At 44.9% G+C, this 22,433-nt stretch overlaps 1 protein-coding gene across 1 annotated transcript; it reads left to right on the forward strand.

Annotated features, from left to right (window-relative positions):
- The first annotated feature begins 21,204 nt into the window (after window positions 1–21,204).
- Window positions 21,205–21,300, forward strand: SLN (sarcolipin). The gene has a single exon (XM_072855050.1). The coding sequence runs from the start codon at window positions 21,205–21,207 to the stop codon at window positions 21,298–21,300; it is 96 nt and encodes a 31-aa protein (XP_072711151.1).
- The last annotated feature ends 1,133 nt before the right edge of the window (window positions 21,301–22,433 follow it).

Here is a 22,433-nt window from a genome sequence, read left to right on the forward strand (position 1 = left end):
GCAAGCACCCAGCAAGTTACACATCCACTTTCCTTCCACTGAATAATTAAGGCACTTTTAAAATGTCTTAAGACACTTTTGCTTCTATGTGAAGAGATGTTTTTTCAGGCCCAGACCACTTACAGGGTTCTTTTTTGTTGTTTAGACCGATTTCATCAGCTGTGTCCATTTTGGGGTTGCCTCTTGGTAGCCAGACAACCTGGTAGCTTCACCTGAACGTGACAGCGGATTATTTAACCAGTCCCCTCAGTGAAAAGTCATCTAATCCTCCTAATCCTTCTTGACATGTTCTCTTGCTTTTCATGCCTGGAAGAGTAAGGGCACCAAACTTTAGCTGCAACATTATACTGCAGGATCCTCACTGTAGAAATAATTCATCCAAACAAGTCCTTCTGGGATCAGAAAATGCCCAGCCGTTCCTTAATGAGATTTTGAAGCAAGAGCTGACAGGTGTCCTGCGGCAGGGATGGATGCACATACCAGGATGGCTACGGGGGGAACTTCAGAGTCCCAGACCCCACAGCAGTGGCGTGTTGTTGACAGAGGGCTCCGGCTGTACGTTGTACCTTGGTTGTTTGAGACCACACAACAACGATCTGGGAAACCTGCCAAGCCTCAAGCCTATGTTGGAACGGGGCTGGTGTGAATATATATAACTGCAAGCTGTAAAGAATACTTTAAATGCTGCTCTAGCAAGGACTAATGATTGAAAAGCCAAACTCTCCCTGGAATTCTGCGTCTATGAAGATTAGCTTTCATCCCTCTATAAATTATCGGAATCTGTCCTTTACCTCTCTGAAAACACTAAGGGCTTCAGATTATCTACCACAGCCTGTGACAAGCTCTGAAGCTCTGGTAGAAGACCCAAATCCACAAACATAAAAGAGCTACAGTACCAATCCAAGTACCAGATTTCCCAATAGGGAAATCAAAGCTGCCACCTAGAGCAAGGGCAGGGAATTTGTGGATGGTATGTTTCTTTTTTAAAACACAATTTTGAAATAGATTTTTAAAAAAAGCTTTATTAGATTGTTACAGAAGATGTTTATAGTACATAAAGTATATGCACAATACAAATATTTTGTAACATATAACTTTGACAAGTGAGACTGATCCCTGCTGGCTTTGGATTGCAATTTTTAAGCAAATTTATTTCAGTCACAACAAAGGGGTTAGTGGTGAATCCTGCATGAACTCCCAGGCTTCATATCTAGACCTCCTTCCCTCCTTGCTGCAAGCATCTTGCTCCATGGCTGTGGTCTTTCTGTGCTCAGGGAGCAAGTTTGTATTGCAATAAAATGCTTATAACAGCTGAGAGCTATTTTGGTGTCCTTAATGGTGTCCAGTGCATGAAAATATTCCTTCAGGTTCTTCTCCATCTCCAAGAGCAGCAAGAAAAGCTACTTGTCTATTTCTTTGGACTAAGGCAGCCAGAAATTTGAATGTCTTGGGCTCACACATACCCACACAGATGCCCTTTTTCTATTCATCTCCACCTGAGACTGAAGCAGATGGCCTGTGAAAGTTGGAGAGCTGTATTAAGAAAAAGGTGTCCCAGCCCTCCAGCACTCTCAGGAATTTCTTCTTGGCTTTTCTGGCCTCTGCAGACTTCACCAAAGCTTTCCCAGACCTACATAGAGCCAAATTGCAGCAAGACTCTTCCTTCTTTGAAAGTGCCAGGCACGCGGGGAGCCTCGTGCCCCTGCGGAGGGCTCAGGCAGGCACCAGAGCTGACAAGGCGCACTCGAGAAACCCCCTCCCCATTCCCGAGGGGCTGCAGGTTAGACCCTGCCAGCCAGGGGTGGTTGGGACCAAGGCAACCGTCTGCCCTAGCACCACCTCTCTGCCCACCACCTCCTTGTCCAGGGTGGCCTGCACCAGCTGAGACCCCGTGGAGGGGGTTCCAAAGAGGCTGTGTTAGACCCCTCTCTCCACTGACTGCTGGGGGATCTCAGAAAGATTGGCCTCGCTAGGCTGAAGATGTGCTTTGGCTGTATACCCCTAAGTCTTAATCATACAGACAGGTGAGCAAAGAAAATATCACGCTGGTTTTCTGTATATGTCTTTCTCATCTTTCCCCTCCCCCCCTCCTCTGGAATTATCTAGGAATAAAGAAGAGCCAATGCAACAATTTCATTGTCCATGAACTATTTATAGCAAACAGCTTTCCAGTATGCCATTTATTAAATGAAAAAAATATAGCTTGGTCTTTAGTGATACTCAGAAGCTTTGAAATTCAAAGAAAAGAACTTGCTGTACATAAAGTAAACAAATAACAGGCTTTTGAATGGGGAAAAAAAAATTTTTCTTTTTTTAGAAGTACAAAGCTTTGTTGCAAGCTTTCCTTTTTCTGTCTCTTTGCAATAAAGCATCCAACATCCTATTTCAAAGATTTTTGTCCCAATGAAATAAGTAGACCTGAAAATATTTTCCATTTTTTGCAATGTCTTGGCCTGCAGGTCTATCCAATTTTTACAAGAGTATAAGAGGTCCAAGAGATGGACAGAGTAAGTATTGCTTGAACTAAAAAGCATGGAAGAGTCTCTCTGGCTTTCCTGGGGTTTAAATCAGGCCCTAGAGGGGGGTTATTTTGCCAGCTGTGCTGTTTCTCCCTGAGCACACTGCAGCTACAATTTGCAGTAAACATTAACTACTTCTCTACTGAAATTTTCACATTTGCCCATGAACATATTATAGGAAAACTAAGAAATAGTACAGTACTTACGGATCAGATGAATTTATGTAAATGTTCGTCACCTCAGTGAACAGTTCTTATGAAAGGTAGTGAGAAATAAACTGTGAATAATTCCTTCCCAGTCCTACCAAGAGGGAGATGGGAGAAGAGACATTTTAAAATCTCACTCAAGGTGTCAGTGATTTTCTCCAGGGCTTTCTTAGCTCAAGCGGTTTTTAGCAAACTAAAACTGTGTTAAAAAAATAGTCTTTACCAAAAGTTTGGATATAATGTTCCTAATGGAGAATGGTGCATCCAAACCCCAGTGCAGCCAATTTAATACTCCTGACATTTTCTGGTAGCTGGAATTATGCAGAACGAGGAAATCTGAATGTACCATAGCCAAATGAAAGCCATGCAAGCACATGGACCTGCCTCCTCTTACTGCATTCCTGCCACCAAGCTGGTTTTAGGTTGTAATGTACTAACTAGGCTGAATGGCCGGTGGGAATTGGCTTTTTGGTTCACAAAGTAAGGGTTGTCACTCTCTTTGCATTAGCTTTCTGTGGCAGAAGCCAGGATATTCCTCTGGTGTAGTATCTATGTGCCTCCTAGCACAAATTTCCACCTGTATAACTTGCTACCCTTTATAAACACTTGAAATTAGGAGAGGAGCTATTAATGATTTGCCTCCTCGGATATGCATTGATAAGTGTATCTGCATTGCAAGCAGGAAAATGCCATAAGATTCCCATAGTTTGGCTGCCTGAATTTGCCTAACTGGGTTTTGACTTTTACTTCACCATGAAACCATAGCATAGGCTCCTTGGGTACTGCGCAATACCCCAGCGTCCTGTTTGCATGCTGCTTCCAAAGGGCAACGACATTTGAATTACTGAACACCTTCCTCTGTTGGGGTGGTGTGTCAGTAGCATGAACACTGGCGATGCTCTGTCTGTTCTCAGCCCAGTGGTGCTGTTTGCTGGTCACGCACTGCAGCAACACAGGCCGTGAGGATGCTAGAGCCATGACATGCTCCATCTCGTGCTGCTCTGGCTGCCCCTGCCATGAGTCTCTTCTCTGCTTGCCCTGGGAAATGGGTATTAAACATCAACATGGCATGGGAAGCTGGACAAATTCACAGTCCAGCTTAGGAAGAGGGAATGCTCTTGTAGCCTGCATGGATGTATGAAAGCCAGGAGCATTCAAGCCCCTAATGATTTCCCCAGCAAGGCCAAGCCTCTGGGTGTCCTCCTGAGCAAGTGGTGAGACCTGGCTGGGTTTGGCACCTGTTTCCCCAGGTCTGCACATGTGTCCGCTGCTAATTCTGTGTCTGAATGGCGCTTGGCCCAAAGGGCTTCTTGACTACGTGCCTACGTACTACAAATCAAAGCAGCTGAAGAGAGTGGTGGCTTTCCTTCAGAGCCACTCTTTGCCGCAGGACTGCGACCTTACAGTTCTTCTAGTGCTTCATTAATCCCAGGAGGTGACATCCTATTAAACTTCCTTATCACATTCCAGAGGTTTATTTTGTAAATATTTCACAGACCGTAAGTGGAACAGCTGTTCCCTCGCGGCACTGTTAATAGCACGGATCCCCTCTGCCGGGAGTCCTGTTCTCCGCCGTGCCACTGTGGCTGCCTCAACCCTGCCCCTCTCCTGCATCACCAATGTGCAGAGCTGCTGCTGCTCTCCCAGGCACAATTTAATGCTTTGCTTTATATCTCAGCCCAAAAGCATGCAAATAAAGGTCTAATGAGGTCTACCAGGGGAGGAGACCTGGGGAGTTGGGCAGGGAACAGGAGCGAGGGCAGGTCAGGCTGTGCCGAGGCTGACCAGCCTGGCACGGTGTTAGCCCTGCGCGGCTGTGTCTGTGCTACTAAATAAAACAGGACAGGGGCAGTCCTTTGCCCTGAGAGCAGGAGGCATGGCCCAGCTGCCGGGCACATGGCTAAGCTCTCTTCCCTCTTAAAATGGGGCGATCACATCCAAACTGCCTCCCATGAAGGGTCCTGGCATCACACTGCCCCGAGCCGTGCACGGGCACAGTCTGATACAGCATCCATGGGGCTCAGCCAAATGTGTGTCCTGGGTGTGTTTTTTTTGTTTTTTAACTAGTACAGATGGGACCTCTGGGACTAGTGGGGAGCACAGAAGCAGGGGCATCCTGGCAGGGGAGAAATCCCTGGGGTCTCGGGGGGAGCAGAGCCCTCCACTCCTCCCTGTGTGCCTGAGGGCTTTGTCGAGAAGAGGAGGAACAGCAGAGACACAGGCCTGACAAATTTATGGCTAGGTAGATCCTATCCCACCTTTTTTTTTTTTTTTAAACTGGAGCTTACCTAAAGTTTCAGCAAGCCAATAAATGAGGATTTGCACCTAGCCATGTGGGAAGATGAAGGTCAGGTGTGGCAAGGCCGTGCTTTGTCCTAAAAATGATGCTAAAACTGAGCTGATGTGGCCAACTTATGCCATGGGATTAAGACCTCCTGCCAAAGGAATTGGTGTAACAGCCAGGCTGTCACATCAGTCCAAATGCTTAGATCATGACACAGTCAAAGAGCTTGCCTCCTACAGGAGATACTTTTGGTTTTACGCTAAGCCTGGTAGGACTGAGACTGAATAATACAACACATCTTTTCCCTCGCTTGCTGTATGTGCAACCTGCTAACCTGGGACGGGAATCTGAAATTTCTGAATGAAACACAACATAAAGGGAATAAAAAATATAGAGTAGTGAATCTGGCAGAAGTGCAGAGCTGGTGGGCTCTGAGTCTTGAAAAAGGACTTTCTGATTTGAGAAGGACAAATTTCCTTCCTCCATGGGGACAGGACTCGGCGGGTACTGGGTACTCCATGGAGAACTCAGGGTGGGCGCTGGGGATGCTGCAGACAGATGGCTGCAATTTTCATCTCTGTTGTGCACTCAGAAGGCAGGTCAGAAAACTCATCACCTCCTGCATGGCTTTTGTGATGTGTTTGGGACAAGACATGCAGCACTGAGATTGCAACCCAAATCCAAGGTTAGATTTGTAGGTGGGATCAGCAATATTTCTTACTCAGATTACAGTTATTTTACAGGCATGGGTCTGCTGAAGTGCCAAAGGCATTTATGAAATTCATAGCTTGAACAATTAACATAACCTGGATCTGGGCTGAGTGTTTATGGGCTGAGGAACAGAGGAGTGTTGTGAGGGAAGGAAAGCAGCACAAATAACCCTGATTTTAGAAACAGCCTCTGTAGACTGAAACTGGGGTGGGCTTTTTGTGCTCTCACCTACTACACTTTTAAATCTGTAATAGTCTGAATTTCTGCTGAAGAAGGGATTTTGAGATTAGTTGGTAAAAACCAGTTATTTACACAATCGTGGGTTTATTTGCAGTTTTCTGCCCCAAATTGCATGCATTTCCCTGACGTTTCCAAACTGGCTCTGTTTTGCCTGGCTAGAAGTACTAGCGCTGGCCAGACATAATGTTAAATCCTATTTTAGGTACCACTGCTGACCAAGTGAAAACTGACGGTGGGGTCAATCCTGTTTGTTAGAAAATATTTGTGTCTGGATGCAGAAAGCTCTGTTCCCTGCATCTGTTTCCAGACATGTTCACCCCTGTTCTCGCTGGACATGGTTCCTGAGTGCTATTAACCTCTTTGTAAGTATTTTGGGCCCAACGCCATTTTCTAAGACACTGTGACTTGTCTGTCACCAGTTTCCCTGAATTTGACTAGGCCTCTACTTGGCCACTTTTCCTTGCAACCAGGTTTAATGCACTCTCTTTCTTAGGGCACTGCCAGGGCAAGGCCTTCTTTTTCTTCCAAGTCAAATGCCTTGGGAGAGAGTAGGCAGGCAAGGGCATGCACAGTCATGCCTCCGGGGCAGGGGCAAGCAAGGTCCTTGGCTCAGAGTATCCCTTGCATCCTACCCCGCCTTCTATACACGTACACACACACACACATACACTTTTCCACTGCTCCTTGGCTGACATTTCCCCAGCACCTCCCCTTCTCTCAGGCTGGTCATACCCAAGGCACGTGCTGGCAAACCTCAGAAAATAATTGGCGCAGAACCAATCATTTCTTATTACAAGGAGGACTGCACATCATAGAAAACAACATGAGCTAGCAAAGTTCGCGTGCCCTCGCTGCCCAGGTAATCATCAACAACATCAACCCCTGCCAGGGTGTTGGGGTGGAAAAACTGAACTTTAGCTCAAGATAATGAAGCAACATCCCTCTGACGTTTCCTGGGATAACGAGTTTCTTGTCTGACCTGGCACAGATTGACATTTCTCTCCAAGAGCATAGCGAGCCCCACAGAGGCTCTGCAGAGGATCAGAGCATGGTTCCCTGGTTGTTCCTGCTGGATTAAGAGACAGTTTTGTTAGCCAGGGTTGACACAGGTCAATGTCATGTCATCCAGCCTGAGCAGTCTATTAGGTGTCAGACGATTGCTAGGTCCTGTGGGCAAAGTACTGATTTTGTTAATATTATCAAGCCAAGCCAAAGAGTGTATTGACCTGCGTCCCTGACCCTCTCTGGCAGGAAGATGGAGTAGGAATACATGCTTGCTGCTAGTTTAGCCAGACCTCCTATCTGGAAAGTGTCTCCTGTGATCCACAAAGATCTGAAAGATGGCAGATAACACCTCTTCCAGCCAAGAAGAACTGGAAGAGACTTCAGAGGGGCAGATGCCAAAAATGCATTCAGCCAATGCTTTCGACACATCACTTTCAAGCAGAGCATCTTGTAACCACCTGTACAAGCATTTGCACCGTGCAAAATGGCTAGTATAGAGCAGCACACCCAAGGGTGGAGGGAAGATGGGGTGCCTGGCTCCAGCTGCCATAACACTTGTATCCACCCTTTATTCTATACCATTTACATCATGCCCAGGTTCTACCATTTCTAATACATTCCAATTAATCACCACCACTTTTCCTGCCTTTTGAGAGATATATATACACAGGTATCATTCCCTTGGTCTACGGGCCATACCTCTAAAACGTCTGTTGAGTTAATTTAGTCCACGACTTTGGGCTCCATCTGTCATAACAGTCTTTCAGGGCAGGAGAGATGGTATGTGGTGTTGGACTGTTGCATGCTGAAGTCAGTTCTGGTTCCGTCACTGCTGCACTTTGCTTGGTTTCATTAAAGTTCATTTTTCATTAATCTGGGTGATTCTTACTGAAATACTGTTGATATGGTGTATAGTAACCATAAAAGTGATGACATACAGTATTATATAGCAATTAACATCATACCATTTATTTCATTGGCTATTTTCACCCAAAATCAAATCCCCTTGAGGTACACATCGGACTTCCCCATCCTTTTGCATCACCCACCAAGTACTCCCAGGTCCTTGAGCAAAAGCAATCCCACGAATGGGCTTGCCTTTGCCCAAGGCAGGAGTAACCCAGACTGTCTTCCCCAGCATGTTTTTTATGTGCACTACAGCGACTTTATCTCCTTCGACAGTGCGTAAAAGTTTTGATTGGGCAGGGCCAGCTTGATTGACAGATCCTCTAGTGTTAACTAACCAGGCGGCCTTTGCTAAGTGTGTATCCCAATGTTTGAATGTCCCACCACCCTTTGCTCGCAGTGTAGTCTTTAACAGTCCTATACAGCCAGTGCAAAAGTCTAATGGGGAGTAGAGACTGACAGTAGACTATCGTGGCCTGAATGAAGTCACGCCACCGCTGAGTGCTGCCGTGCTGGACATGTTGGAACTTCAACACGAACTGGAGTCAAAAGCAGCAAAATGGTATGCCACAATTGATAACGCTAATATGTTTTTCTCAATCCCTTTGGCAGCAGAGTGCAGGCCACAGTTTGCTTTCACTTGGACGGATGTTCAGTACACTTTGAATCGATTGCCCCAGGGGTGGAAACACAGCCCCACCATTTGCCATGGACTGGTCCAGGTGGCACTGGAACAGAGTGAAGCTCCAGAACATCTGCAATACATTGATGACATTATCGTGTAGGGCAATACAGCAGAAGAAGTTTTTGAGAAAGGGAAGAAAATAGTCCAAATCCTCCTGAAAGCCAGTTTTGCCATAAAACAAAGTAAGGTCAAGGGACCTGCACAGGAGATCCAGTTTTTAGGAATAAAATGGCAAGATGGACATCGTCAGATCCCAGTGGATGTGATAACAAAATAACAGCCGTGTCTCCACCAACTAGCAAAAAGGAAACACAAGCTTTCTTAGGCATTGCGGGTTTTTGGAGAATGCATATTCCAAATTACAGTCTGATCGTAAGCCCTCTCTACCAAGTGACCCAGAAGAAGAACGATTTCAAATGGGGCCCTGAGCAACAACAAGCCTTTGAACAAATTAAACGGGAGATAGTTCATGCAGTAGCCCTTGGGCCAGTCCGGGCAGGGCAAGATGTAAAAACTGTGCTCTACACTGCAGCCGGGGAGAATGGCCCTACCTGGAGCCTCTGGCAGAAAGCACCAGGGGAGACCCGAGGTCGACCCCTAGGGTTTTGGAGTCGGGGATACAGAGGATCCGAGGCCCGCTATACTCCAACTGAGAAAGAGATATTGGCAGCATATGAAGGGGTTCGAGCTGCTTCAGAAGCGGTTGGTACTGAAGCACAGCTCCTCCTGGTACCCCAGCTGCCGGTGCTGGGCTGGATGTTCAAAGGGAGGGTCCCTTCTACACATCATGCAACTGATGCTACGTGGAGTAAGAGGGTGGCACTGATCATACAACGGGCGCGAATAGGAAACCCCAATCACCCAGGAATCTTGGAAGTGATCATGGACTGGCCAGAAGGCAAAGAGTTTGGAATATCGCCAGAGGAGGAGGTGACGTGCGCTGAGGCAGCCCCACATTGGGCACCAAAAAGGACTGTTGTGGTTTACCCCCAGTCGGCAATTAAGCACCACACAGCCCCTCGCTCATCACCCCCCTGCCCTGGTGGGATGGGGAGAGAATCGGAAGAGCAAAAGTAGGAAAACTTGTGGGTTGAGATAAGAACAGTTTAATAATTGAAACAAAATATAATAATAATAATAATAATAATAATAATAATAATAATAATAATGAGAAGGAAAACAAAAAGGGAACAAGAGAGGAACAAAAACCTGGGGGAAAAAAAACCAAAACAGTGATACAACCGCTCACCACCCGCTGACTGATGCCCAGCCAGTCCCCGAGCAGCATTCACTGCCTCCCGGCCAACTCCCCCCAGTTTATATACTGAGCATGATGCCATATGGTATGGAATAGCCCTTTGGCCAGTTTGGATCAACTATCCTGGCTGGGCCCCCTCCCAGTTTCTTGGGCACCTGGCAGAGCATGGGAAGCTGAAAAGTCCTTGACCAGTGTAAACACCACTTAGCAACAACCAAAATATCAGCGTGTTATCACTATTATTCTCATACTAAAATCCAAAGCACAGCACTATACCAGCTACTAGGAAGAAAATTAACTCTATCCCAGCCAAAACCAGGACACTGCACACTGGCAGGTCAGCTGTTCACTGCTGCAGGATTATGTCTGTGGCCTGATTCAGAGAAAGTCATGCTGACATCTGGTTTGGTAGTGCCCAGGTTTGATATTAGTGGTTGCCTACTCAAGCCCTGGGAGGGTAAAACAAGTAGTTTCCTGTTTCAGAGAGGGGAATGAATGATAATGGGTTAGTAGAGGGTATGATCCTCCCAAGGAAAGGTGTGATAGCTGAGCAGGGAGTGGATGTCCTTGTTTTTTTCCCTTAGCCGTATCACACTCAAATCTGTAGGCATAAACGTAGGTGTCTGTGTACTGCTCACTTGCTGCTATCTGTCTGCAGTTGTATACCCTCAGGTAGCAAAGCCTCCATCTGCTCATGCCGAGATGTGTTAATTGATTTTGTAGAAAACAAAAAGTGGATTTAACTGTTCATCAGTGACACACAAAGTGTGATTACTAAGACAAGAAGAGGGCAAGGAATATTTATCACAAACTAAGGAGGAAGCTTAACCTTAGTGTTGTAGCTATCTAGTGTTAAAAGACTTTGCTCCCAGTAGTTACTGGCCAGTAGTCCTGTTAAAAGTTGTTGTTCACTCTTAACGCTTGTCTTGCAAAGAGCCCAGACAAACATAAGTCTAGCAAAACAGACTGGGAGAGCAACCTCCAAATGGCTAATTATAATGGATGTGGATTTTGACCAAGCAAGAGGAACGAAGCACTGGGGGAGCCCAGACTGAGGGTGCTGGTTTGGGCTGTTCCACAATTTGGCTGTTCAAACTTTTTTTTTCTGGGCTAGATCCTGACAGTCCCTAAAGCTCAGCTGCATTTGGTAGCCTGGAGCAAACATCTGGGTCCTGGAGAGAGAGGGGGTTGCTGAGTTGTTGAGAGTATCTATGTGTGACTTCTTCTCATTTATTCCATAATAGTACAGTGCGCTGAGAAGAATAACAATTTCTTTTCATTAGTTAGATACAAAACTCTGGTCTGCATTGTCTTGAGCCAAGATTCACTTCAGATTTCATTCCACTCACCCAGGGTCAATGACTGATGTGATTAGAAAGCCATTAGAGACCTCTTGACTCTCTTTGGCTGTGTATAAACACCTCAAAGATGAAGGGTGAACCGGTGCTGAGTGGGGATCTGCTCCTGCCTTCCCTCCCCATCATGTCAATCCAGTACTTAGTAGCTCTGTCCTAATGAACATAAAGCAATGCCACCATGTGCTTAGGGCTCAGTCCAGCCCCAGTTAAAACCCATAGGAAGATTCCTCTTGAATTCAAGAGAGAAGGATGAGATCCTTCAAGGGCTGACTAGCACCACGCAAACCTGGGTAGGAAGGAAAGTTGATTAGAACATGGCTACTTAAATTAAGATTGTGTTCGCTACTGTAGTTCATACTTTTCTCAGGAATCAATGACTTATTTGGGTTGCTACAGTTACTTGGTGCTGTTATGCAAACCCAGCTCAGACTTGTTGGAATGCTGGATGTGGGCAATTTGAAAAATAAACACTACAAATGCTGCATTAATCATGCCAAAGCTCCTCTGACTGCCTCAGATCCGTAAAAACAATACTGCTTGTGCTGAGGGGTGTCTCTCACTTGGTTTTGGTTCATGGATTAAAATGTTTTAATATGAGGATTGTGGGTTTTCTTGCCGGAGTGAGGTAATTAATACTGGCCTTGTATTTTGCTCAATACATAAAACAGAAATGTGAGTGTCAGCATCTCTCCGCAGAGGGTCTTTGTGGGTGTAGTGGGCCAGCAGAGACATACTTTAGGTACTGCTTGGTGGCAGTTTATCTATTCATTACCCCCGTTTACATTTGTAGAACACACCTAAATCTTACAAAAGCATTAGATCTTCCAGCCCTGTTGGCTTCCCCCTGTCCCAGGCATCACCTGAGTAACTGAGGGTTCTTGTCTACAGCATCCAAAAACTCAAACTACTGTAAAAACCAGTATCTAATTGATGACTGCTAAACTACACCCATACCAGGGTTCATGCTATGAAGCATTTATAGAGATAAGCTTCCTTTTTTGTTTAAATTCAACAATATTTCTGGTTCTGATACAGATAACCCAGCTTAGTGTGGTTTCCTCTCTACCAGTCATGGGCTGGACCCAGAGCTCACCCCCACACATCCTGTTTGCAGACCCCCATGCTTCCTTTTGGTGGTTCCTGGCTGGAAGTATGCTGCTTCCCATCCACCTCTGAGCTTCGTAATTCCAGAAGCAGGGCAGGTGCTTTCTATCTCTTGGTTTTTTATTTTTTATTTTTTTCCTCCAGACAGGTTCCAGGCTATGGCTTCAGCTTGCTGCTTCTGTTCACATGCTGCTCTGAGTGTCTCTAGGGAAGGACACTGATTCCTCTCCATGTTCCCAGGGGTGGGCTTTCTGTCTTCTCATGGTGGATGCTGGACTATGTAAACTGCCCACTGCTGGTAGTTACTTCCTGATGATCTTCTAGCTGAGGAGGTGATGTCCTGCCATGGTGTTTTCTGTTTTGTATTCTTTTTAATTGAATCAAGCTGCACCGTTTTGTCAAAGAGTTTGCTGTTGGTGTTTATAAAGTGGTGAGAATGGGAGGGAATGAAAGCTTGTACTAACAGGTAGAGCATCGCCCAGAATTTGTTGCTTATTTGGCTTTCCAAAGGTATTTGAGGGCACAGTCTGGCCAAGGTTTAGCCAGAATTTCAGAGTTTTTCCTTTGTTGGACTCAGGTAGGGCTGTCAAAGGATTAGTTTCCCAGGCGCACACAGAGAGAGTGCCCCCGCTCCACTCCTTTCAGATGGTGTACGCACAGGCTGCTCCACTGCAGCACTCTCTTCAATAGCCCCTATCCTTCAGGACAGCCCCGTCAGCCCACTGGGGCATATCCCTCTCCAGGTCTTTATAGCCAACCAGGAATGGTTAACACTTCTCTGTGGCTGCCACAGCTTTGTCATGAGGATTTGGGCAGGGTATTATCCGTCTGAGGAGAAATAGTGCTGCTTTCTTGAAATGCAGCACCTGCTCCATGGTATCTGTGTTTGTCATTCTGCAGTAAATATGAAGCATCTTGTCCCATAGAGAAGGAGGGCCTCGCACCTGAGGTAAGGGCATCCATGCAAGTGAGTAGCTGTGCAGCTTGCACGTTGTGGCAGAACTGGGCTGTGAACTTTCAGAAACAAGTTAATTGGCCCATAGCCCTGTAAAACCACACAAATACTGTAGGTTGAAAGTACCAGGGTGTGTTGGCACAACAGCTGGTGGCTACCTAGTAACCAAAGGCAAACCTTCCTCGCAGGGAGTATTTACAGGCTGCCTTATAAATTACTCCGGAGATTTAAGAACTTGCACGACAGCTGTATGAGTTAGAGCTGAAAGCTTCTCACATAGCAGTAGTGTTGATATGGTTGTTCACAGAGATAAAAATTGTATTTCTACATGGTGCCAGGACATAGTTTATTAAAGACTCACTTCTTTTCATGTAAGAGAACTAAGCCAGGCTGTGGGCATACAGACACCTCATGCTGGGGTAGAGTAAGGGGAGAACCAGCAGCTCATGGCCAAACTCCTACTCAGAAATAACTACAGTAACTCGCCCCTTTTTTGCAGAGATAAGCACCCTGTATTTGCTTATACAACCAGTTACCAGACTGCAACCAATGGGCTGTAAGTTCACAGCCACCCTTGTTGCTTTGTGTCCATTCCTGTTCCAGGATGGCTGGACCCTTTGCTGGAGACTTTCGACACGTTGATAGCTACAAGGGCATCAATCAGTCTAGATGCAAGAGCAGTGAACATCAAGGCCCGAGTACGGAAAGCTGCAGAAAAGGCATCCATCACAATAGGGGGCTTTTAGCAATGCTGCGAAGGTCATGACTGCTCTGCTCCTGAAGATGGTGCCGGCACAGGGGCCCATGGTCGCAAGGTTTTATCATGCACTTGCCTGCCCAAACTGTAGCTCCAGCCAGCAGTGCATTTTAAGCTCTAACAGTGTGGAAGAGCGTGGCCACAGTAATCTGCACCTCTGTGACCCTCACCCTGATTGCTGAAATTAGCTTTACAGATGGTTAAGCTCAAAAGCCTCTCCATAGCTTCCACCAATACTGGCTGGACAAGGGAGCGTGGTGGGAGCATATCCCAGTGCATAGTCCTGAATCCCCTACTAGCTTTTAGTGATCTTCCAGTAAAAACTCATTAACTGCAAGGTCTGATGTTTAGCATTACTGGGAGAAGTTGCCTTTTAATGCTTTTCTTTAAAGTCCAGTGAAAGATGAAGGCTGTGTCCCAGAATTCAGCTCCATCCAGAACAAGTGGGAGAACATACAAGCTGAGATGTAAAATACATCCATTTTGGCTAACTTTCTAGAGCATTTCTGCATTTTCACCTCTGATATTTAATCTCCGAAATGCTATTCACTGTCTTGACTGTCCCTGGGGTGACTGGGTCACTGCAGTTGCAGGTGAATTGATGTTTTCTTCACTCTTGACCTGACATTTAAAGTGGTTTGTAGGCAGCCAGCTATAAAAGGCTAAAATTTTGAGGTCTCCCTCTCTTTATCCTTCTTGTCTTACCTCTCATTTGTGGTGCCTTAGAAGTAATTTTAAGTTTCCTTCTTTCCTCATTGTGTTCAGGGCTGCACATGATCTTTTCTGGGTCAGAAATGCTTAATTGGTCTAACTGCATTACGACACGGGTTTGTAGTTTGGCTCATAGTACTGCAGCTTTTGTCCAGTTGAAAATGTTGCATAGAAATGAAAGGAGTATTTTCTGACTCTAGGCTTGTGAAAAGAAACCTAAAATTAATAAAACTAAAAATGAAAACAATAAAATAAGCCTAATAAAATATGATAACAACAAGTCTAACAGTAAATGAACTCTGACAGAGAACAAGACTCTATGATCTGGCAACAATTATAAATGTTCATGTGACTTGTGGCCCATACTTTGGCTATTGTAATCTTCTCTGAAACATTTTTCCTTGTTATCCTGGACTTTTCTGGTCATATTCATCTTGCATAACTGTGGAGATAAAAAAGCTAAATAACTTCCAGAGAACTGTAAATGTCTATTTAATGTCAAATAAACTTCCAGTTGGAGGACTCTTTCTCCCCACTGATTGTAGCGTGATGCTTGAAGTTGGAAGAGATTAATCCCACCCATCAGACACTGAAAAATAGTGATGATTCCCTGCCTGTCACACATTCCTTATTGTGTTCCCTTTGACAATTGGTCTTGCTAACAAGTCAGCGTGAAGCAAAGCTAAACATAAATGAAAGACTGTAAGAGCGAGTGCTGTGATCATTAAAATTTGGAAGTCTCGTTCACTAATATTTTCAGTGATTTCTAGAAGGACGAGATTGGTAAGCAGCAAACATCAACAATATGGGGCAAGATGTTCTACTTTTGCTCTCCACATCCAGAATATAAGTCCTCAAGATCCTCACTGTGCTGACATCCATCCTGGAGACACTATCCATAGGTGCTTACATTTTTCATCACTGAAGCTCCCTAAGAGCTGAAAGACCTGCAGTGGCACACAGATAGATCTCTGCCTCGTGCCTCTGTTGCTGTGCAGTCCTTTGCCCATCTGCCCCGAGGGAGAACAGACCTGAATCCAGATCTTCATCTCCCATGTGTGTCTATCCCAGTGGTCCTGCTGGGGAAATGGAGGTATAGTTTGCTGTGGTTTGAAGAAACAACGCCTGTGGCATCTGAGGATTTGTTCAAAACATCTAGTTTGCTGGCGAGGGTTAGATGCATGCAAATGCAGTTAGTAACTACTTTTGTGACTGGGTGCTCTGAATACCTAATGATTTCTCCTTTGCTTCTGCTGATCTGCTGATCTGATGTCCCTGCCTATTTTGCAACCTGTTTTACACTTCAGTAAGCCCAAAAGGACACACTGATGCTAATATAAATATCATATGGACAGCCTGTAAGACAACAGTGCTTCAAGTGGGTCTTCTAAGAAGATACTCATGATTACACTAGAAAGCAGGTGCCAATTTAAAAATGAACCAATTATTAGCAGATTTAAAAATATATATACTGCACTTAGTGAGAAAGGTAATGATAAGAGCAAAAATGAACACAATCTGCTCTAATTATGTAAGAATGCCTTTGAAAGATTATGTGCTGCTTGATTAGTAGGCTGGGAAGAACATGAGATAGTCACAGCAACTTAAATATAGACTAGAGCCTTAAGTTTTGAGTATGCAAGGCATGAAGAGGGAGCTTTGGCACGGGCCACGTGAAAGATGAGAACATCCAGATCTGTCAGAAAAAAGAAGAAAAAATAAAAGTGCCAGCAAGAAAAATATTCGGCACAGTACCTAAACCTCTGGGTTAGCGTTTAAAGTATAACCATTTAGTTCATTCTCCTCTTTCTCTTCTTTCTACTTTCCTAATCAGTATTAAATCACTTGGTTAAATAAACCATCCTTTTAAAGATACAGCCTTTAAGGTCTTTGGGCTCTTTGCTCATAAACAGCAGGAGTATGGTTTGTTGGGGCGGATCAGAAGTTTCACCCTCTGGCAACTGCAGACTTCTACAGCATATTGAAGTCAGTTGTTCAGGCACTGGTTGGATTTACAGTTAACGTCCAGGCACATTCCACAGCTCAGGCGTGTTTATTGGTACCCCCTGTTCAGTGCTAAGCCTTTTTTTTTTCACAAGTCTTTGTGTGTGTGATGTGACATCATTCTGTCAGATGACATCAAAAGTAAATGTAACATAGTTTGCCTCTTCTAAAGTTACTAGGGACTAGCTCTGTCAATCAAAAAGTGTTTCTTAGCTAGTTGGTCTCAGTTCTGGCAAATGAGCTGCCTTCAAATTGCTAATAGGTTGAGGAAAGTTACTTTCTCTGCTGTATGGAATATTTGAATTTGCTATTTCATTTTTGTAATGCTGAAAGTATGCAGGATGTTGTATAGAGAAGCTGAACTATGAACAAGTTGCCTAGTCTAGAACTATTCACGGAATGAGCTGTCAGAGCTGCAGACACAGACTCTTGTGTTGAAGGGACACACTGACAGTACGAGCAAGAGGGAGCCATAAACCCAACCCTGTTTGTAGTCCCAGTCTATCAATCCCAATAGGCTGAACCCCAGAAATCTGAAAATAGTCAGGTAGAGATCATGTTACATTTGCTCTGTTTCTAAATCCTTTCCCTGGATTCCTCTAGCAGCTAGTATGTTGGGTTAGGTGAACCCTAGTTCTGGTCTACTAATGAATTATTGTGATCCTATATGCTCTTCCGTGGTGTCCTGTAAGATTCTCAGCACAAAAATGACGGAAACATTTGTGCTTGTAGACAGAAAGGAAGGGTATGCAGAAGTTAGGGTGTTTATCGTGTGTGCTGTAATGACATTTATAGCACTGTTTCCTTACTTTGAAGAAGGGAAGTTTCCTAGCTGTCATGGATGAAGCCCAAGATGAAGGAGGTGAGCTGGGACAGAGCAGGAAGGGGCTGGCTCCCTGTCAGTGTTGAAGTGCAGATAGAGGTGTGGGGACCAGAGCTGAGGGGTTCCAGTTAAAGAAAGATATGTTTTGAGTTTTCTTTCAGCAGAGAGTAAAATAAACCCAAGATCTCCAAGATACACAGCCCAAGGGGAACATTGGGGCACTGATGTGCAATATCTCCCAAGTAACAAGTGATAGGACAAGAAGAAATGGCCTCAAGTTGCGCTAGGGGAGGTTTAGCTTGGATATTAGGAAAAATTTCTTCACCGAATGGGTTGTCAAGCATTGGAACAGGCTTCCCAGGAAAGTGGTGGAGTCACCATCTCTGGAGGTATTTAAAAGATGTGTAGATGTGGTGCTTAGGGCCATGGTTTAGAGGTGGAGTTGGCAGTGCTAGGTTAACAGTTGGACTTGATGATCTTAAAGGACTTTTCCAACCTAAACGATTCTATGATTCTATGATTTAATAATTAGGATCAATGGCACTCAAATATTTAGTCCTTTTCCTGGTGGATATTTACGTGATTCAAGGTGAAGTGGATTAGCTATTGCACAAGAAATCCAGAGATTTCTGCTTCAGAACATGCTGGGGAAGGGAATAGCCTAGGGCAGTTTCACGGCAGACATACACCCTTCCTCCCTTGGGCAGAAGGGGAGCATTTTGAATCTGGATTTCCCAAATCCCCTGTAAGTATGGGACAGGTTTGCCCTAGTTTTCCTTGAGAGGATGGGCTTTGGTAGCTCAGCCCAGAAGAGCGTGCATCGCAATAGGACCCTGCAAACCTACTTAGGCATCTAACTCCTGAATCATGGGTTAAGCCTTTGCTCTTTCATCTGTATATTTTAGTGGACACCTCCCAGCTAGCATGTTGGCGTTTGTGAACGTGCTGCCTGGGTGTCTAGGAGAGCAGTGGCAAGGCAGTCGAACCAATGAAAGGGAAGATTTCTACAGTTCTGGTCCCCCTCCTACCTCCAGTGATTGTGTGGGGAGGCTATTTAGGGAGATCATCCAGCAAAACCCAAGCAACCTTCCCCTCCACCCCCCTGGCTACCCACAGCTATTTGTTTTGTTGTTTTTCATCGGGTTGGTTTCCAGCCAGCCAGCATCCCTCACCGGGGACATCACACTATGACCTGAGGGCTGGCACTGGTGCAAAAGGTGAAACCTGGGAGCTGATGGAGGGGCACTGTCATAGCAAACTTGGATACTCTGAGCTACACTATCTCCCAACATGCCTGAAAATAAATACAAAAGGCATCAGAATCAGTAAATAATCTGCATACTCTATATCTTGTGGTGTTTGGCAGTGAGAATAAGGCCAGCGTTGTGGATAGCTTTACACACTTAAGCCTGATCAGGATCCTCATGTTCATCTGGCAGCACCGTGTTGCAGAAGTGACCCCTCTGACTGCAGTGGAAATAGTCGTATCATTCATCTGAAGCAAAGGCTCTGAACGGGGGGAACCCACGGCAGTGCAAGCCTGCTCTGCTGAGACTCTCTTTGAGCTGTATCGATTTAAAGGAAACAAATAGCCATTTCTTTTTGTTCACGTATATAGAAAGTTCTAGCAGTGCCTTGGGCAAAGATAAGATGATGTGGGGATTACAGCTATCTAGGCTGCAGAGCAGTGTGCTTTCTGGGAAGAAACGCTACAGGGTGGCAGAAATGCTACTCTATATGCTCGGGCAGATGGAGCATTAACATCAGAATTGAAAATAGATGAGGGAAGAGCATGCAGGTGAGTCAGTGGCTCTTTAAAGCAATGGATTGTGCTTTTCAGACATCTTAGTCCCCAACTTTTCTATCCAGCAAATGATCTTGGATTTCAGCAGTCTGTATTTAAATGCAAAGAGTATTTTGTTCTTATTCACTTTCTTTTAAATACATATGAACTTGAGAAGCTGTGGGGACTATAGCTGTATAGGACAGCAACAGCTGTACTGTACTTAAGAAGGTAACTATGTAGACAGGGCTCCGTACACTGGAAATGATCTTGAGAGATCCTGAAATCTGCACACAGACTTCTGCAAGTGGCTCTTTCCTTTTCTTTTCCCCACATCAGGCGTGAAGACACCAACGGGCCAAGAGAAATTCTCGTAAAATCCCATTGAGTCCTAAGGGCTACACACAGCTCTGCTCTTAGCACAGCACCACGTCAGAAGAACTAAAAGAAGCAAATCAGCCCATAGAGCCCACTGCATAAACAGCCTTAACCGAATCCGGCAGCCCAGCTTAGCCCTTTTAAAATATTTTGGGGGTGATGTCAGCACCTGGGTTGCCAATGCACTGGTTGCTCTCCTCCCTCAGCCTACTTTAGTTCCCACACAGGGACGAGGCATCCAGACTGAGTGGGAGATAGGCAGAAGCTGAGAGGGAAATAATATCTGCAGTGACCCAAAGTCCAGAGGCAGAACCACTGGGCTCCATTTACCTCCTCAAGGTAAAAAACTTGGCTTACTTATTAGGTCAGATTTTCTCTTGTCCAAGGATATAGGAGGCTGGCAAAACAACTTGGGAATGTAGGAATTTGTTAACTGCATGGACTGGCTTTTAATATTTAATCTGCAAACTAAAGCAGTTTCTATTTAAACTCTCTGTCTTCATTTGGGTATGGTCCCAGGGCTTCTCTTGTTTGCACCGTAGATGTTACAGCCTAATCTGGCTTCTCTGCTAAGATTTTGGTTACGTGGCTGAAATTCTTTGTCTAGAGCTTGTATCTTATTTGTTTAAAGGTTTTAAATTTTATTTATACGGCATACAGATGGGATTAGTGCATGATATTAGTGATAAATTATTCTTATTTCTCTGCATGAACTTCAAGAACATAAAAAATTCAAAACTTGCTGTCATAAAGTAAAGAAAAACAATAACCAACAGAAAAGTTTTTGAATACAACTTGAATGGGATTTCTGAAGTAAGAGCTCTATAGCAGCTTGAAAGTGCAGGGAAGTCAGAAGGTGCTTGAGAAAATGCTATTTCATCTGTAGGATTAACTCAAAAAGCTTATGAAGTTTTTCAGAAATGAAAATGTCTAACCTAAGGTTCTCCTTGTACTTTTAGTGGTAACATAAATAATTCCGTTTTATTAGTCTTTCTTTGTAAGAGAATAGTTTGGACCTAGTTTCTTTAAAAAATGAAACTATGCAAACAAATATGAGAATTTAGAGAAGTCTAACCAGTAGTATATTTACAATAGATATCTGTTGACAGTAATAAAGGGGGCTTGGGCATTATTTATTTGAAAATGCTTGTACAAAGCAGCGCTGATTTCCAAGGCCTGCTCACCTCTGTGCGGTGTATTTTGGGGTGACACTGAGAACGCTCCTTGCCAAATGTTGGAAATCAAAGAAGGTGATAAGCTGCCAGAGATAGCTTTTACTTTTTAGTGTCCCCAGTGCTTACTAAGTTCTAGCCACTGAAAAAACATTTATTTACACCAATATAAATAGCTCTGCTGAACCTGCCACCTTCATGCATCTGTTCTTCACATATTTTTCTTTTTCCTTAAAAGAGCCTGTGACCTGAAGGTTGAGCTCAAGGACGCTCCCAGGCAAGTCACCGAAGTTTTCCCCTTGATCTGCCTGTTGACCTCTGCTCTCCCCCGATTACTCCTGAAAAATGGAGCGATCCACACAAGAACTTTTCCTCAACTTCATGATTGTCCTGATTACTGTATTGCTCATGTGGCTCCTTGTGAAGTCTTATCAGGAGTAAAAGACAATCAGAAACTCTGGGAGGTGATTTAAGTGTGTGTCTCCACAGACAAAGTAACACCCACAGTAACAGCACACCACTGTGATTAGCTTTCAGTCAATTGAGGATGTCGTCAATTTTTTTTTACTCTCTCATATCTGTTGCCTGTGCTAATGTTTGTGATGGGTCTATGATGGTGTAATTATTTTATTCTGCAGTGATCCCGCTGTAAAATGTAAAATGCAAGGTCCTTAGGAACGGTTCAGCGTGGCTGTCTCCTCTGGTAGTTACTGTGAATGCTGTAACCCCCTGCCCACCATGCCGGCTTGTTTGGCATCGGTGTTAGGTTTTTGACAGTATAAAACTGCAGTATGCAATGTAACCAACTGTATTAACCAGCGTAGGAGGCACAAACTTGCTTAGCAGAAAGGAATGTGAAACCTCTACTTTCACTTGCTTGTTTCACTTAAATAAAGAACATGTAAAACCATTTTTTGTAGCATTCCTTAGCTCTCTCCCGGCCTGACTGCTGTTCACTGAGAGACCTGCCGATAACCATGGTACAGTACACTGTGCAAGTCTCATGGTTTGCTTGTTCCTTGCACCTGCATTTTTATTTGTATTTTAAAAACAATTGGCGTAGAGTGGAAATCCTGCAACTTAACAGATGTGTAGCCACATGAATGAGCTGTTCAGGTCACTTTTCTGTCCAGAGCGACTTACGCCATTGGTGCCTGTGGATGTGGACTTCCAAGAGAACATCTGTCCCTCCGGGGCATTGTAAATAATTGCATTTTCTGAAGCTGGATTTCAGGCAGGGATTCCCAGGATCCTATTTTTGGCCGAGCTATGCTTGGAGCAGTGCCTGGAGGGATGAGCCCGGGTCAGTCGCAGGTGTAGGCACCCACTGGTCCTGCAGCCCTGCTGCGAGCCTTGCCCAGGGCGGCAGTCCCTCGGGGTCCGCTGCGGCGTGCCAGGCACCACGGCACGGCCACGCTTAGCCTCGGCAGGACAAGGTGTGAGTGTGTCTGGGTTGCTGTGATGGTGTCGTCACCTGCTAAGAAATCTTGAGCCAGCTTGAAGAGCCCACAGTCCCTGGGTTTGTGTAATGAGTAATCAAACTCCTCCTGGGCATTCCCCATCTGTTATTTTAA

Source organism: Ciconia boyciana, chromosome 1 (genome assembly GCF_034638445.1).
Source record: "Ciconia boyciana chromosome 1, ASM3463844v1, whole genome shotgun sequence".
Classification (NCBI taxonomy): Eukaryota; Metazoa; Chordata; class Aves; order Ciconiiformes; family Ciconiidae; genus Ciconia; species Ciconia boyciana.